At 38.8% G+C, this 17490-nt stretch overlaps 1 protein-coding gene across 1 annotated transcript in view; it reads right to left on the reverse strand.

Annotated features, from left to right (window-relative positions):
- The window catches only part of HTT (huntingtin), a 182077-nt gene that overhangs the window by 113732 nt on the left and 50855 nt on the right, over nucleotides 1-17490 (reverse strand). Inside the window, exons 24-30 of the mRNA XM_042469645.1 lie at nucleotides 16434-16554; nucleotides 15906-15982; nucleotides 9564-9715; nucleotides 5121-5323; nucleotides 3465-3594; nucleotides 2521-2648; nucleotides 1174-1284 (exon numbers count right to left, since the gene is read on the reverse strand). Coding sequence (XP_042325579.1) covers nucleotides 1174-1284; nucleotides 2521-2648; nucleotides 3465-3594; nucleotides 5121-5323; nucleotides 9564-9715; nucleotides 15906-15982; nucleotides 16434-16554 — 922 coding nt within the window. The remainder of the gene's footprint in view (nucleotides 1-1173; nucleotides 1285-2520; nucleotides 2649-3464; nucleotides 3595-5120; nucleotides 5324-9563; nucleotides 9716-15905; nucleotides 15983-16433; nucleotides 16555-17490) is intronic.

The following is a 17490-nucleotide window of genomic DNA, read 5'->3' on the forward strand; positions in this document are numbered from 1 at the left end:
ATGAATGACATTTTGAAATTCCTCCTGAACATAAAGTTGTAATGTAGAAAATACCCTGTAAAAAAGGGCATCTGGTCACCCTGGCCTCATCTCAAGGACTCAACAGTGAGGCAGCGGGTGAAGATGGGGTGAGACAGACTGTCAAGCTAGTGAGAGTGCCAAGCTAGTGAGGCAGAGGGCCAATAAAGCATGACAGTTTCTGAACAGCAAAGTACAGAGCTAACAGCACCTGCCATAGAAGAATGAAGGAAGGAAAATGAAGGCCTATGGAGGTTGTAAGTTGGAATGTTTGAGAACCAAACAGTCATTAATTAGAGAACAGCTGTGTGCTGACAATAGACATAAATTCCTGCACATCCCAGGGAACCTGTTGCTCACACAGCTCGATCTGGTAGACTCAACATTTCTGACTCCTGTTCCTGGTTCATGTTATCTGATAACCTCAGACCTTGCTCCCGTTACTGACTATGCTTTTGGATCTCCCTTTTGGACTATCATTTCGATTTATTGCTTGACTGTGTTTGATTTGGACTGCTCTGACTACATTGCTACATCATCTTTGCTGCCAGCTACACATTCTTTCAGGATTCTCCCATGGTCTGTTGGACCTGGACTCATGATGGCACAAAACAGGACAGAATGGGAACAGGGAAGTGTTGAAATTTATGGCTTGTTGTATGTCAACACACACTGTTCCCTGATTTGGTTCTTAAAAAATCTGTAGCCCTTCCTTCTCCTTTCTTCATTCTGCCACAGTAGGTGCTGTTAACTTTGAGTCTTGGTACTCAGACTCAAACTGCCATGCTTTCTTGGCATTCTGGTTCAGTTGCTTGGCATTCTCACTATCTTGACCCTCTGCCTCATCATGATCCTCTGCCTCACTATCTGAGTCTAAATCCTTGGGGGGGGGGGGGTGCACAACAGACCTTGCTGTTAAACAGAAATGTCAAAGGCTGTCAGATATTGCTAACACTCAGGACAGAAGTCCAAGTCTTGAAATCTATTTTTCATTACTAATGAACATAGTTAAGAATTACTTAAACCAAACATACAAACCACTCCAAGAACACTCTGAAACTAGAAAGAGACTTACAAGGATAATGATTTAATACTTGCTTCTCTAGTTGATTCATAAAGACATTTAAAGGCATTTATAAACAATCATGAACCCACTTTTCCAATGTCCTGAAGAGTTGCCAGCTCTAAAATCTGAGACAGAACATCCAAAGCAGATCGCAGGAATGCACCAAACTTTTCATTGCTGTTCTGGAGATCCAGTGTAACCTTACCCCAAAATGAATAAGTAAATAAATATTGAGAGTATAATCATAACAGAGTACATCAAACCAATAAAACTGTAATCCTATGACTTCTCATTTGGGAGCAATTTAAACTGAAATACTTATTTTGGAGCAGACATGAATAAAAGCACAATAAAAAAATCAACCTGCTACAAAGAAATTAAGCAGATGAACCAATTAAAAAAATATTTACTTAATGTCTTTGCATTCACTGCTATTAAAGGAATAAAAGTTAAGATTCAAAGAGGGGGGATAGTGGCATCCTATAGAATTTTAGAACTTGGGAATCATAAGCCCAAGAAATATTGAAGCACAGGATTTCAAGAAACAAAGGCTCCTACACCTTTAGGAGAAACCTATGAAGAAAATAATAAACCACTGCTGTCAACGATGCTAAACCATGTCCACAAGTATAAAAGCTTTCCCCAAAGATATGAAGAAGCCAAAAGGAAACTGCAGAAATAATTTGAATTAATTATCCATATCTACTACAAAGGGAGGAAAGCACAACAAGCTCAGGATAGCTCAGGGTGTAAGATCCCCTAGTGTGATGGGCTTTGCATGACATCCTTCCCTCTGTTTATGGCAATCACTGTTCTCTGGCAGGAAAAGGTGTTCCAATGTCTAAGAGAGTACAGTATTACAAGAATGGTAGAAAGCCTTGGTTTTCCTTTTATGTAGGCTAAATATGACTTTTTACTCCACTGTACTCTAGTCTTCAATTAAGTAGATCTAGGATGGCATACAATTTTTGTTCCATGTCACTGTTACAATGAATATTATTATTTATTAGTGTTTTTCTTGGGGAAAACCTTTGTACTTTACAATTAAGTTTGGAAATACTGTACTGTGTTAGAATTAATTTTTTTGTATTCAAATTAAGATTCTTTCATTTAGACTTTCCGTATATCATATTTCTGTAGATTAACAAGTATACAATTATAGAAAATGAGCTAACTATGTGGAGCACAAAACTGCAAAACTTATAATAAAAACTTATAAAGCAAAAAGAATATGATTTACAATATGAATAAATGGACTAATGTCAAAGCACACACATAAAGGCCTAAAACGAAAGGCGTGTCCCAACTAAAGTAGAATCATTAAAGCAACTGAAACATGATAAGTCAAATAATCACTGACTCAGTGTGTTCACGCTAGCTAGAACTAGCAATAGGACTGAAGCCCAGGTTTTGATCAAAACACAGAAAGAAAATACCTTATAGTTGGCATGAGTAGCTTTCAAAACATCATATAACTTCAGATATGAAGGAAGATGATAGAAGTTGCCCAGTGATGATGATTTACTTGCAGGAGCAGGACCTGAAGCATCAGTTTGTCTAGCGGCTTGAAACAGGGAAAATATATTATAATAGTGTTAACCTCCTAGAGCAAATTGTTAGAGAGGCTAGAATCTGTCATGCAAACTGGTATCTGTCATGGGTATATCCCATAATCATAACTGTAGATGACCACCAAGAGAAAAACAAGGAATGCACTATGCCATCGTCTAAGGTTAGGCAAGCTTTCTGCTCAGACGCTAGGTGAAGAAGTGCAGCCAGCCTGTGTCTGGGTAGAGCACATAGCCTTGTAACAGAAGGTGAGAAACTACAGGGTGAGACATGGTCCCTGAATGGCTAGAAACAGAATTTTAGGAAACCCTGGTCTCTTGGGCCAACAAGGTCCCACCAGTATGATCACTGCTCTCTCCTAAATAATGTTCTTTAGGATCAGGATATTAGAGGTATAGCCTGAGAGGTCAAAGAATTTGTACGCTATTTTAAGCCTCTGTTGAGTACAAATGGAGCCATGAAAAGAACCTGTTTAGTTCTGTTGTTGGCATATATGCGAACAGGGGAAAGCGACATGCAGGAAATAAAAGATGCAGGCAGGCAAGGTGGAGGAGCAAAGAGAATATGACCTGCCCTGGGATAGGATAATAGAAAATAATGATATGTGGAGCTAGCGATCTAATCTTAAAACCATCAACTCAGAAGTCATGTGATCCCTGGGGAACAGGAGTTAAACCATCAATGGATGCTTTCTTCTCTGCTGATAGAGAATAATCCATAACAATTACTCAAAACAGACTAATTTATTAAAGGGAACTAAAAATATTAATTAAATGTTCACTGTAAAGGTGGACAGAAGCTTCCTTCCTACCTGGGCTGTTTTCACTTGTCTTTTTGGGGCTCATTGGTACAGAGGTCTGTTCAGCAATCTCTTTTTCTTTTCCTTTGCGTCCTTTCAATGGACTCAAAGAAGGTGGATTTGTCAGAGATGGTAATGTTGCCTGTAAAAAAAAATCAGTCATATTGTAATTGCTGTAAAACCTCCACATTAACAAAATCCTTTTAAGAAATAAAGATGAGTAAATAATCAGTAATCTTGCTAACACTGCAGCCTGAGTATTACACCAGGAATAGCTCAAATTTTAACATAAAATAAAATGAGAAAAGGTAAATCCTAGCATCCAAGTGAGATGTTTAAAAAGCTTTCTAAAAAATCTTTAATTCTTTTTGTCAGTAGAATGCTAGCACTTACCTTATAAAGAACTGATGAAACACCTATTCTCCATTTCACTAAATTTTTTTATTTAAAAAAAATGACATTGATGTAACCACATTAAGTAGAATTAAGTAAAACATCACAATGTGTTTAATGTTGGTTTTATGATAAACCACAAAATATATGAGTGTCACTTAAGAACCACCATTTATTTATTTATACACCATGTTATTTATACCTCATCCTTCTCCTGGGATAAGAGCCAAAATAGAGAAGTTTAAAACAAGTACACTCATCACTCCATCTTTGCGGATTTGATATTTGCAGATTTGATTATTCACGGATTTGATTCATATGTTCTCTCTAGGAATATCTAGGTCCTCCAGTGCAACTCTATGGTCAACTTTAACTACTGTAAAAGTTGCACTGAAAGACCTAGAAATTCCTAGAGAGAATACTCTACTAGGCATTTGTGGTTCTATGGCCAGTGTCTGTCGGATGTTGATTACAGAGTTGCACTGGAGGACCTAGAGATTCCTAGAGAGGTGTCCTCTCAGGTAAAAACATGGTGTTTTTGTTATTTGCGGTTCTTCCATATTCACAGGGGTCAACCCTAGTGAATATGGAAGGACAAGTGTATAAATTAAAATCATATTTTAAAAAGTTATAAAAGAGTTGAACAACAATATCATTTATTTTTAAAAACATGGTTAAAACAGATAAAAACAAATTAAAACATAATTACTAATACTGTACTTTACTAAAAGTAAAATACAACACACCACTTCACACACACTACTGCTATATAGTTTAAGACTCGAAAGCTTGTTTTAATAAAAAGGTCTTCACTCGCTGGCAGCAGGGGAGGGGGGGGGGCAATCAGACCTCCCATAGAAGGGTGTTCCACAGATTGGGAACAGCCATAGTGATAGCTCTACCCCGTGTCCTCACCAAACATGCTGTGAAGGTGGTGGGACTGAGAGAAGGCCATCTCCAACAGATCATAAAGCTCACACTGGTTTTTACAGTATTCCACATAGTCTGGATCCAAGTCATGAAGGTCAAACCCAGCACTTTGAATTGTGCCTGGAAACCAACTGGCTTTTTTCAGTGAAAGCTTATATAAAATAAGATCTGTTAGTTTTTAAGCCTTGATGAGATTCTTTGTTGTTGCTACAACAGACTAATACAGCTACCTCTTCCCCACCAGAACAATGGCCACTTTTCAAGGTCTCAGTTGATCCTAAATGATTTTATGCCAATAATAGCTTTAAAATACTGTTAGCAATATAACAAAAAAAGACATTATACCTTTATTGTTGGGCCAGGAACAACATCATCCAATACATGAGCACAAATATTAATGACCTTTAGCAAGTGGGAGAACATTTGCTCTATCAAAACAACAATAGTCCTGTCTGCTAGAGCTGGCCATGGCTCCTCCTGTTTAGTAGCACCAGCATTAGTGTCATCTTCATTAGTCCAAGGGTTTTTCAAAGATTTTGAAGCACTAGCTGAAATCACATAAAGGGAAAATTACAAACCAAGTAAAATTCTTCTGGTGTCTGAGAAGATAATGCAGCTCAGCCAACCAGCTCCGGCCCATTTTGACTTGGATGCAACAATCGATACAGTCCCAATGGATGTAACATTGGCTCTTGCTTGTCCAATAATAATAGAACCGTTACTGTTTGTGCAGCCCAAAGATGTGGACAAGATCCCAGGAGACTCAGGGCAGCTTACAGCAGTTAAAACAAGCATAGCATACCAAAGTTATAAAGCAAATAAACCATTGTAAAATTCAAACAAGTTAAATTAAAATGACAACAATAACAACAAGCAAAAGACCAGCACATTATACAAGGCCTGTTTCCCCTAAAATCAATTTTCAATGGCCTGCCATAATAAAAACTATGTAATCTACATGTGGAAAGTCAACAAGGAGGGTGACAGTCTCCTCTGGGAAGGGAGTTCCGGAATCTAGGCGCAGCCATTAGAAGGCTCTCTCATGTTCCCACCTGTGAGGGTGTGGGACAAAAAGCAGAGCTTTTCCAAATCACAGACAGGTTATTATGTAAAAACATGGTTCATCAAATTACCTGACACGTGGTGGTGCAGTGGTTAAATGCCTGTACTGCAGCCACTCACTCACAAACCATAAAATTATGAGTTCAATACCTGCGAAAGGGCTCAAGCTCGACTCAAGCTTGCATCCTTCCGAGGTCGCTAAAATGAGTACCCAGATTGTTGGGGGCAATTAGTTTACACTTTGTAAACTGCTTAGGGAGTGTTTAAGTGCACTGATTAGCGATATAGAAATGTACTTACTATTGCTATTGCTATAAGGCTTTACAGATCATCATCAGCACTACAAATGCTGCCTGGAAATGGACGAGCAGCCAGCAGAGCTCTTGCAACAAATAAGCCGTGTGCTGCCTTTATTGTTGTCTGTCTTCAAGTCACTTCTGACTTATGGTGACCCTAGGGCAACCCTATCATGGGGTTTTCTTGGCAAGATTTGTTCAGAGAAGGTTTCCCATTGTCTTCCCCTGAGGCTGATAGCATGTGACTTGCCTGAAGTCATAAAGTTGGTTTCACGGGCAAGCTGGGAATCAAACCCTGGTCTCAGAGTTATAGTCCAACACTCAAACCATTATGCCACACTGACTCATGTGCACCCTTTAGCCAGCCCAATTAACAATCTGGCTGCAGCTCTTTAGACCAGCTGAATTTTCAGAACACTCTTCAAAGGATTGCTATAACACACATAGCGTGTTATAGCAATTCAACTGAGACATAATTAAGGCACTGTGATCAGCTCTGATGTCTCAAAGAATGGTGGTAGCTAGTGCACAAAGCTTAACTCCTGACCAGCACTGAGACAGGGACATTGGCTCTTACCTGTGATGTGTCCATTTCCAGTAGGTAAGAGCTCCAAATCCTCTGTTTGGGTTATGCTCCTCCCACTCACTCCAGATAGGCAGGAAGTAAAAAGAGAGACCTTCTGGTGCCCCCATGGGGGTGGAACTAACCCTAGAAGGCCAGTCTTGACCTGCCTATCACTCCAGTAGGATGTGTTTGCTGTTGCTCTGCAACTTCTTCACTATAGCCACTCCAGTTCTTTTCCTTCTCTTACTGCTTTAACTCCTGGCCACCACTGAGACCTAAGCTTCCAGGCTCAGAGATGAAACCAGGAGAACATTAAAGCAGGGGATCTGTATTCTTCAAGTTAACTCCCTATTCCCTAATCTGCCTTTCAACTGACTTGGAGCAACTCTGTCTTATCTGCATCACTTTTCAATTTCTTCACCCCATCCAATCTGTTACAGATGACAGGCACTGGTTTAGAGTTCAAAATTCTTAGATTGTTTTGAATGAGAAATAGAGTTGAGTGTCATCTGCATACTGATGGCACTGAACCCCAATAGTCCAGACAACCACTCCCAGCATTTTTGTGTACATGTCATACTCACACAGGATAGAACATAAGCCCCAAGGACAACACAGGCCAAATGCCGAATGGTTAAACATGAGTTTCCTAGCATTACTGGTTCCACCACTTTGGAAAGGAATGGAACCACTGTAAAATAGAGCCCTCACATTCCATCCCATAAAGGCAGTCCAGAAGGATATCATGATCGATAATATTAAAACCTGCTAAGAGGTCAAGCAAAAAGAACACAATTCCCAAGTTCAGTTGCCAGTATAGGTCATCCACCAAGGAGACCAGAGCTGCCTTTGTCACATAACTAGATCTGAAACCAGATTGAAATGGATCTCAATAATCCACCTCATCCAGAAACCCCTGGAGCTGGGAGATCACCAAACATTCTAGTACCTTATCCAAAAATTGAATGTAGGAAATTGGCCAATAATTATCCAGAATGGTGGGACTGAGGGAGGGTTTATTCAGGAATGGTTTTATTTAGGCACACTGGAACTCTGCCTTGTTTTAGGAAGGCACTGACCCTCTAATCTCTCAGAAAGTTCCCCTCTGACTTTTTTATTAAGTCAGGAAGTGAATCTCACTTCTCCAAGAACCTTGTCCACATCCGTAGGTTGCACAAACTGAAACATATCTATCGTCACTAGACAAGAACAATCTAGTTACATCTCCTGGATGTGTATCATTTGTAGTATCCAAATCAAAGCGGATCTGAGCGATTTTATCTGCAAAGTGCTGGGCAAGTTGTTTAGAGTGAGCTGTCAAATGGTCTGGATTCTCCTCTTGTGGACTCACATTTAAAAAAAAACCACTGACTGTTCAATACAGCTCTGCTTACTAGCTCTTTCCAGATGCAATGGAAGCAGAAATTTGTCTTAGCTTCCTGTAAGATTCTGGTCTAAGGAGAAGCTGGTGAGAGCTCTCAGAACTTTGTGGCTGTGATATTCTGCCTCAGTGGAAATCTAGAGTGGTGTACAACTTGACATTTTTCATATATAGAAACAGAGTACCCTGGCTATGTTTGTGTTAGATGTGAGGTGTGAGAGCCCAAAGCAATTGGTATTCCCTAACTTCAACAATCTGAGGAAACATGGGAATATATCAAAGACCTATCCATTACTTCACCTTCTGAAACAAAGCCCAAGTAGCGCATCTCAACAGGGGCTGATTCATCTACTGACAACTATTCCTGAACCCTCTTCATGGTAAGAATTGGAGATATTATGATGTCTGGGATTTCTGACTGTGCTAGAGGAGTAAAAATTCTAGAACAAACAAAACAGGCTTCATTTATATACCGCTTCATATTGCCTAAGCAGTGTCTAAGCGGTTTACAACAGTAAGCTAATTTGCCCCCAACAATCTGGGTACTCATTTTAGCAACCTCAGAAGGATGCAAGCCTGAGTCAAGCTTGAGTCCTTTTGCTGGTCTTGAACTCGCAACCCTGTGGTTTTGAGTGAGTGGCTGTAGTACAGGCATTTAACCACTGCGCCACCAGGGCTCATTCATAAATATGTAGAAAACATGTTGTACCACCATCAGTATCAGAGAAACATGGTTGGTTACAGAAGTGATTAAAACTATCATCAGTACACCTGGAGTACTGATGTATCTTCCTATTTTCCCTCAATTGCTTGTTCTTAAATTTTCGCTTGTACATCTTCAAGAGTTGCCTTATCAACTCTGGATCTCAGATGAGGTTACAAATAAAACATTAAACAAAATCCCAACAAAACCAACTATTGAAAATAATAAAACATCTTAAAAAACATTTACTCTAAAAGACAGTAAAGATACAAAACTGAGATTTCATCCATCATTTTGTCAAAGACAGTTAACATAGCCACAAGGAAGAAATAAAGATTTAACCACAACATGCAATATCATATCTATATTGTCTAAATAACATCTATTTACATTAAACCAATTAATTAGTCCCAATTAATCATATCAGTGCTATATTCGACAATTTTGGGCCTGAACAGACAGGCCAAAATAAAGCTAGTTCGGGTCACTTTGGACGTATGCTATTTAAATGATGCACGTGTCCTAAGATGCCGGAAGCTGTGCCAAAACCACGCTCCAGCCTTAAGGACTGGAGCACAGCTTTGGCGCAGCTTCTGGCTTCTTAAGATGCACGTGTCATTAAAAAAGTGACCCGAAGCAGCTTTATTTTGGTCTGTCTGTTCAGGCCCATAATCTTCAGAGCACTGATCTATACGAGAATAAAGGAATAAAGGGAACACAAAACAAGAAATAAATAAAACTGTAATACTAACAGAAAAATTGCTGATGGCTTTTATCTTACCTGCAAGCAAATTTCCCGCCAATATCAAAGCATCTTGATGGGCTGACAGGTCTAGTGGAAGCCAAGCTGATGAAAGAAGGGACAGAACCAGCCCTGCCATTCCAATAGTAGTATTCTTTTGAGACTCTTCTGTAGAACCCAGCAGTGAAAAGCTGGAAGATGAATTATGAATAGTTAACTGCAATAAGAAAAAAGTAGAAGTGATAATGTAACATAATATACCTCATGTTCGTTTCTGGGCATGTTTCAAAGTGCTAGTCATGATCTATGGCTCAAAACACACAAGCCAACTAAAGCAGTTTCCAGCCACTTTGGGTGTGGCATTTATGTACATGATGCATGCCCCCTGGCCAATGCTGCTTGGAACTGCAATGGCAGTCTGCTTTGGGTACAGACCATGCAGTCGTTGTGATCCCGGCCCAATCGTGGCTAGAGGCCACTCTTTAATGACCATCTGAAAGACCATATCTCCCCATAAGAATCTTCCATTCTTACAATCTACAAAGTAAAGTTTTCTCTTGATCCTGCCACCATCATAAGCACGCTTGGTAAGAGCATGAAAGAGAGCCTTCTCAGTGGCTGCTACCACCCTTTGACGCTCCCTTCCACAGGAGGTTAAACTGACCTCCCTCCTTTCACAGGTAGACTAAGTTGTTGTTTTTTAAAGCAGGCTGTTAATGTATAAGCAGGGAGGTTTCTGACTGAGATGTGTTTTTTATTTATTTTTAAAACTTTTACGTTTTTAAATGATATTATATTGTTACTGTATTCAAGACAAGCTGAAAATTAATCACAAAAAGACAAAAATACTAGTCTTCACCAAAAGGTATAAAAAACCTACATGGCGAATTGATAGGCAGCCTATAGAAAAAGTGAAGTCCTTCAAATATTTAGGACTAAATTTTTCCTCAACTGGATTTGGAGTTGTCATTTTGAAAATACAAAAGCAATTGCTATTAATGCAGCCAACTCTCTTTTAAGATTCTACTAGAGCAGAGGTGGTAAACAATTTCCTCTAGCCATCAAAATTTATGAGGCTAAAGTTATAGCTCAGATGCATTATGGGGCTGAAATATGGGGGCCTAAGATAAAATCTAACTTGGAAACGGGCGAATTTAGGTCTGCCCAAAGGAACTGAGACCTCTATCATTTGGATGGAAAGGGGATTCCATACTGTATAGGCTATAACTCAGGTGCAAGACATTAAATACTGGCTAAAAACTAATGGGATAGAAACAGTCCTTGTATTGATTGCTTTCAAAGAAATGTTGAAATCTTAGAACAAAACACTGCTATCTTGGAATCAAAAATTTTTACAACTTATTGATTCATATGGGCTCTCAAAGGACTTGTTGTGCTCTTTAAATTATGATAGAGTTGTAAAATATATGAAGTCCCATATTTTGAATCATGACTTTCAGTTAGATTGTACCTCTGTTGGTCTATCAAAATGTGCCCCTTGGTATGCCAAACTCCCTTTCCAAACAAGTTACCCACAATATCTAAATAATATAGCTAATTTTAAACAGAGATATGCCTTCACAGCCCTACGTTGTCAGTCAATTACCACAGCTGTGGTGCTAGGGCGTTATCAAAGGACCATCTGGGAAGAAAGAGTTTGCCCATGTGTCTCCAACTCAGCTGAAGAGCTAAGTCATTATTTATTACAGTGCCCATTTTATAAAGATATAAAAAATGCTTTATACAAAGACTTAAGGTTGGTATCAAACAACTCCGACTCATATCTGATCACTCTTTTATTAGGGGATACCGAAACAAGTATTTCTGAGAAGGTAGCCTGTTTTGCCTTTAAAGCATCAATTATAAGGAGGAAGCTCTGGGTTACAGGATAGTTTTGAAACCCAATTATTCTTGAATATCCTCAGCTCTGCAAACCAATGCTATATAGCTTTAGTGTAGCTGGCCCCTTGTCCCTTTTTAGATTTATCTAAGCCCTCATATTGTTGGTGTTTTTTTAAAGACAATTTTAAACTCTGTAATGTAATGTATATTTTACAATGTATTTGTTGTTTATATTTTATGTTTTATATGAATTACTTTTTATAATGGTGTACACTATACAAAATAAACTTATTTACTACTACTACTAGTAGTAGTTAATGTATTGGTTTTAATTGGGGGCTTTTAATGGGTTTTTTAAACTTACTTTCTTTGGAAGCCACCTTGGGTCCTGCTTTGGGAGAAAGGCAGCACACAAATAAAATAAAATAAAATAAAAGCTAATGCTAAAGAGTTACATACCTACCAAATTTAAAAAAAAACATTTAGGGAAATAACCATTATTTTCACATAAAAGATCCCCTTTGTCATCATTATTGTACAAAATAGGCACTCTTGCACCTGTAGTGCACCATGTTAAGCAATGCAGTGCCTTGAGAGCAAAATGTGTAACTTCCATTTAGCTGTCCTATGTTCATACCAGGATGATCCTCTCACACTGACCATAGTCTACTAGGAAGAATTAAAGAACTTTGTCACACCCTATGCTTTCATGTTAGCAGATTAAAAGGATGATAATCTGGTTCCATGTACCAACCCTAATATGTATTGCATATTGTTCTCTGAGTCTATGTTAAAATATCGAAATGCCAAATGTATTATTTCCAGCTTTAGTCCACTCTAAAGCTACAGAGAATGGGAACTTTCTTGCTACAAATTCTTGTTCTATATCCTTCTTAGAAGACAATCAGGAGGCAGAATAATTTGAAAATTACAGTAGTCCTTCATAGTAAGGTTCCATGTCTCCCACAGCAAAAAGAGAAAAGAAGGAACTATAAAGCAAAATAGCTGACATACTAATGTGGCAGATATCAGACTGGAAAACACCAAAGAAAAAGGAGCAAAACTAACAGGGAAAAAATCTAGAAAGAAGGATTCTAGATAATAAGATCTGTTTTCCAAACCACTGACCAGAAAACAGTGGGGAAAAACTAGCTACCCACTCCACAAAATAACAGAAATTGATGAGGGTTTTAAAAAACAAAAACAAAAGAAAACAAAAATCTTGTTTTCCTAACTGAAGCAAGAAGCTAATGTTTATTATTCTGGGATAAAGAATAACAACATTTTTGTAAAAGCTAGTCTGGATCACATTTCCTTATTAGAGAAGAACCCTCCACTCAATTCACCAACCATGTGCAGAGTCTGCTGACCATACAACATCTATCTTGGAAGGTCAGTTAAATGGATACAGATGTTAATAAAGATGCTCTGCCAATCATACCTAAAGAGGAGTTAGTTACATCATGCCATGGGGTAACAGCACCATGCCATTATTTCTCAGATATCCTCTGAAAATCAGCCTCATTTGGTGCTCCATACTAGTATAGTATTATTTTATTTATGGTATTTATACCCCGCCCTTCAGCCCTACTTTACTCTACTCTACTTTAAGTGTCAGATCTCTTCTCCTCTCAAACCATCCTTCTCCTGTTGTTATGAGAGGCTGAAAACTTAATAACAACTTAAATGATTGTCTGACTACAGGATTTAAATTTGTGCATATAAAACATAATCAAAGATCAGAAGTGTCTTGCCCAGAATACCAGGGAAAAAATATGAACAATCTGAAGTACAATGAGTTGTACCTGTACTAGGTCTGATCTGTGCCACTTTCACAAAATTGAAACCTGGTTGATTTTGAGGATTCGGAAATAAGAAGAACAACTTTTGTGCACTCTGTAGACTCTAGACTATGGTCTGAGATAAGAGGTACCTGACCTAGATTACTGAGACTTTAATTTGTTATAGTCACTTTGGGAATGCCAAAATGACCTCCCATCTGGCTAAATCTGTTGCCTTCTATTGTAGTAGTTTTCAAAGAGATGGTCATGTTAGCTGGTCACAGCATAAAAAGGGAAATAGGGTAAAAGAAGGAATCTAGCAGCATCTTTAACACTAACTTGCTTATTTTAGCATGAGTTTTTGTGGATTATCAATCTAGTTCTTCAAATAGCTGATGAACTATAATGTTAAAGCCATAGGTATTAAAGTATAATTACATAGTTGTGGGATTTATAACAGAATATAATGTATGAGTGGACAAGATTCAAAAATATCTATTGCCACAGCTCAGTTCCTTCATAAAGCATCACTGTTGAGATCTAGATATGTGGGGATGATTGGTGTTAACTGTAAGGGTGATGAAGAGATTTGACATATGATGTCGGATGTTTAATGTTATTTCTACCTCCCATTTTAATTCTTTTTTACTTCCCATGGTAACTATCTTACACATTACTGTTCGATTGTGTAAACATTTTATTCTTACCTGTTTAATATTTTTAGATTTGTATAGTCTGTATATAAGCTGTGAATGTTCAGCCTATTCATACGTATCTATATTGTATTGTGATTTATTGCACTTAGTGCACTACAATAACATTTTATACATGTGTGTGTGGCACTGTTGTATTACTATGTTTTGAGTATTTTGAAACGGCCCTCGGGCTATTCAATAAACTTGTTTATGTTTATGTAATAGAATACAGAAAGATGTAAACTGTGACCCTGGCCATAAATCTTAAAAGAGCTGTGAAAAAGGACAGGGAGTGTGGAGGAATCAATGTAGGAGTGAAGGCAAGGAACACCCATAGAAACCCATTGGGGATAGGAGCACACTGTAATCCCCCCTGTTCCTTCATCAAAATTAATTGTAAAAGTAAAAAAAGAGAGATTTAAAAGAAATGGAGAAAACTCAAACAGATTCAGCAAGTTCCTATGAACCTAAGCTTGTACCTGCTTCCAAGCTGCCAGTCAGATGTCCTATGAAAGACTGAAAGGGCTTAAGTCAATCTCCAGCTACCCCATCTCCTGACTGAAGATGAAGAATGCCCTGTTATCTCCATGAACAGATGATAATCTGCATAGGGTTAATCAGTGTCCTTCTTGTGAGCATAACACAGGTAATTTTCATTGGTTAACTATGTAACTAGAGAAAGCCATCCTTCCTCCAGGGAAAGAGCAAAATTTGTCCTACCATCCTTTGGATCAAGAAATGGCTTACAGTCCATACACTTTGGACCCATTCCTAACACTTGATTCTTCCTAGGAAGTAAGGAAGATTAAATTTGTTTAAATAATAGATAGTGGATTAGATTGTTAAAAAGTCTCCAAGTTATAAGTAAGGAAGTAACAAATGTTAATTTGTGGGAATGGATGAGTTTTTTTTATTCTTTGTTTTGTTTATGTTATAATTTGTATCTGTATGTCTTTGTCTGTTTTTTGTACGAGTTCACCTCTCCTCTCTCTCTCTCTCTACATACACACACACACACACACACACATACATCAGAGAAATACAATTCATGGGTTTATTTTTTATTTACTAGGCCATCCTACCTTTCAGTGTTTATTACAAACTTAGCAATTTTATATAAGAACAACTACCTCTTTAAACATTTGGGGAAGCTTATTATAATAGTTATTTAATAAACTCAAAATTAATTGGAAACAGAATCCAATAGTATTTTTTCCACCTGAAAGAAGAGTTTTTAAATTCTTATAAAATAAAATTCACTCTGCCTAGTAACTGGAGAGCCAGCATGGTGGAGTGGTTTGAGCATAAGACAATGGCCTGTTACAGACTGCCAAAATAAAGCTGCTTCGGGTCTCTTTGGAGGTATGCTATTTAAATGATGCATGGGTCCTAAGAGTCCGGAGGTCGCGCCAAAGCCACACTCCATTCCTAAGCACTGCAGTGCAGCTTTGGTGCAGCTTCTGGATTCATACGACCCAGGCATCATTTAAACAGCATACCTCCAAAGAGACCCAAAGCAGCTTTATTTTGGCAGTCTGTAACAGGCCTATGACTCTGGATACCAGGGTTTAAATCCCCACTTGACTATGGAAACCCACTAGGGCTATTTATACTCTCTCAATTTCAGAGGATGTCAGGGTCAGAGCCCCTGTGAACAAATCTTGCCAAGAAAACCCCATTGACAAGTTTGCCGTAAGGTCACCATAAGTTGGAAACTGACTAGAAGGCACACAGCAGCAAAGTAACTGGAAATCATTGTTACTTTTGTATTTCTAAATTTTTAAACTTCTTTAAACATTCTGTATGATACTATGAAACTATGTTTTCAAATGCTATAGCTGACATTCTGTTGTTAGACCTTAGCAGACCAGCCGTGTTCAGTCCATTCATTAATGATGAGTCAACACCTAAGTAAATTCCACTGATTGAATGTATCCATTCTCCAGGTAAAAGCCAGCATGGTGTAGTGATTTGAGAGTTGGACTATGACTCTGGTGACCTGGGTTTGAATCCCCACTGCCCACTTCAGCTAAAACCTTGTATAATTGGAGAAAAAAACATACCCACAGTGCCATCCGACATTCCAGGTGCAAACTGGAAATGACGTAGACAGAAGACATAAAGCTTCACAGCAGCCAAACTGAAAATCCCAAAAGGAAAACATATTATCAATAACATGAAGAAATATGGAATATGACACAACATTCTCAATCTTTAGTTTTCATTTTAGACTCTGAAATACAAATACAGCGCGCCCTCGGCTTACGTGAGGGATCCGTTCCAGATCCCCCCCCCCCATCATAAGCTGAATTCCACGCATGCTCAAGCCCCATAGGAATGAATGTGGCTCGTGCATGAGGTGGTGCGGCGGCACACGCGCACCATGGGCACGCACCCATTCATTCCAATGGGATGTGCTGCCCCTTGCGCCCTGCACAGCTTCCTACATATGTGTAAAGCCGCATATAGTGCGCCCGCGTATGATGCAGGCGCACTGTAGTATATATGGAAGAGGAATTTATCATTTAAAAACACAATTTATTACTTCAAAACACAACCACTAAAGCCACTGATACATTTGAAAAACTCACTGTTAGAGATCTTGTTGATGATCTTATAAAGGCATGGGAAACCGCTGAAATAACTCTAGAAAGGTTATTTTCCACTGTTATGTCTGTTGGACCTTGCAGCACATTACATCCTCTGTAAATTCTAGAACAAATTCAAAGATCCATACATGAACCTCCATAGGAAAAAATAAATAAATATTTCCTAATACTGTATTCAGAAGAAGGGGAGGCACATCTAGTTTGTGATGCAGTATCTTCACCTTCCCATGTACTATCTGGAATTTTCCAGTTCTCAGATTGTACTCTCCTTATGTTCATAGGCTTGATAACGTTATCATCTTACTCTAGAAAAGGGGTGTTAATTGTGCACCCCACAGTTTCCATGGTGCCACTGGAGGAGGGCTCATGTGTTGTCTTTACCCTCCTCCAGACCATCAAAGCCCACACCAGATATATATACAGTGGGCCCTTTATATATGTGGGGGATCTGTTCCGGACCACCACCACCACCCCGCCCAGTATGAGAAAAACTGCAGGACCTCAAATCCCGTTGATTTCAATGGCAGTGCCCCGGGCTTGCCATCCGTGTGAGCTCAAGTCTGTGTATAGCAAGCCCACATATGGGGCGGTCAAAGTATATGTTTTTGAAAAATATTTGTAGCCAAAAATTGCAAATACAGATGTACAGTATATCTCCCCATTCTTTTTGCTTGGAAGCCAGCTGCTTAGGGAGGAGGAAAGCAATCAAGCTTATAGAAATGTAGTGGGCTGCTTGACAATGTGACTTCTTTGTCAGATAGCTCATGTGGACTCCACAAGTCACATTGTCAAGCAGCCCACTACATTTCCATAAGTTTGATTGTTTTCCTCCTCCCTAAGCAGCTGGCTTCCAATCTTACAGGGGAAGCAAGAGAGGCTGGAGAGTTGTGGTTGTGGACCAAATGGTGACTAGCTGCAGGCCAAATCTATACAAAATAAGACATGTTAAATCAGTACTGTAAAGCAGAGATGGACTCATTTCTGGCACTTCCTGAAACAACTCCATGTCCTGGACAAAATAATGTTCTGATCACTTCCA

Source organism: Sceloporus undulatus, chromosome 5, assembly GCF_019175285.1.
Source record: "Sceloporus undulatus isolate JIND9_A2432 ecotype Alabama chromosome 5, SceUnd_v1.1, whole genome shotgun sequence".
NCBI classification, from domain to species: Eukaryota; Metazoa; Chordata; class Lepidosauria; order Squamata; family Phrynosomatidae; genus Sceloporus; species Sceloporus undulatus.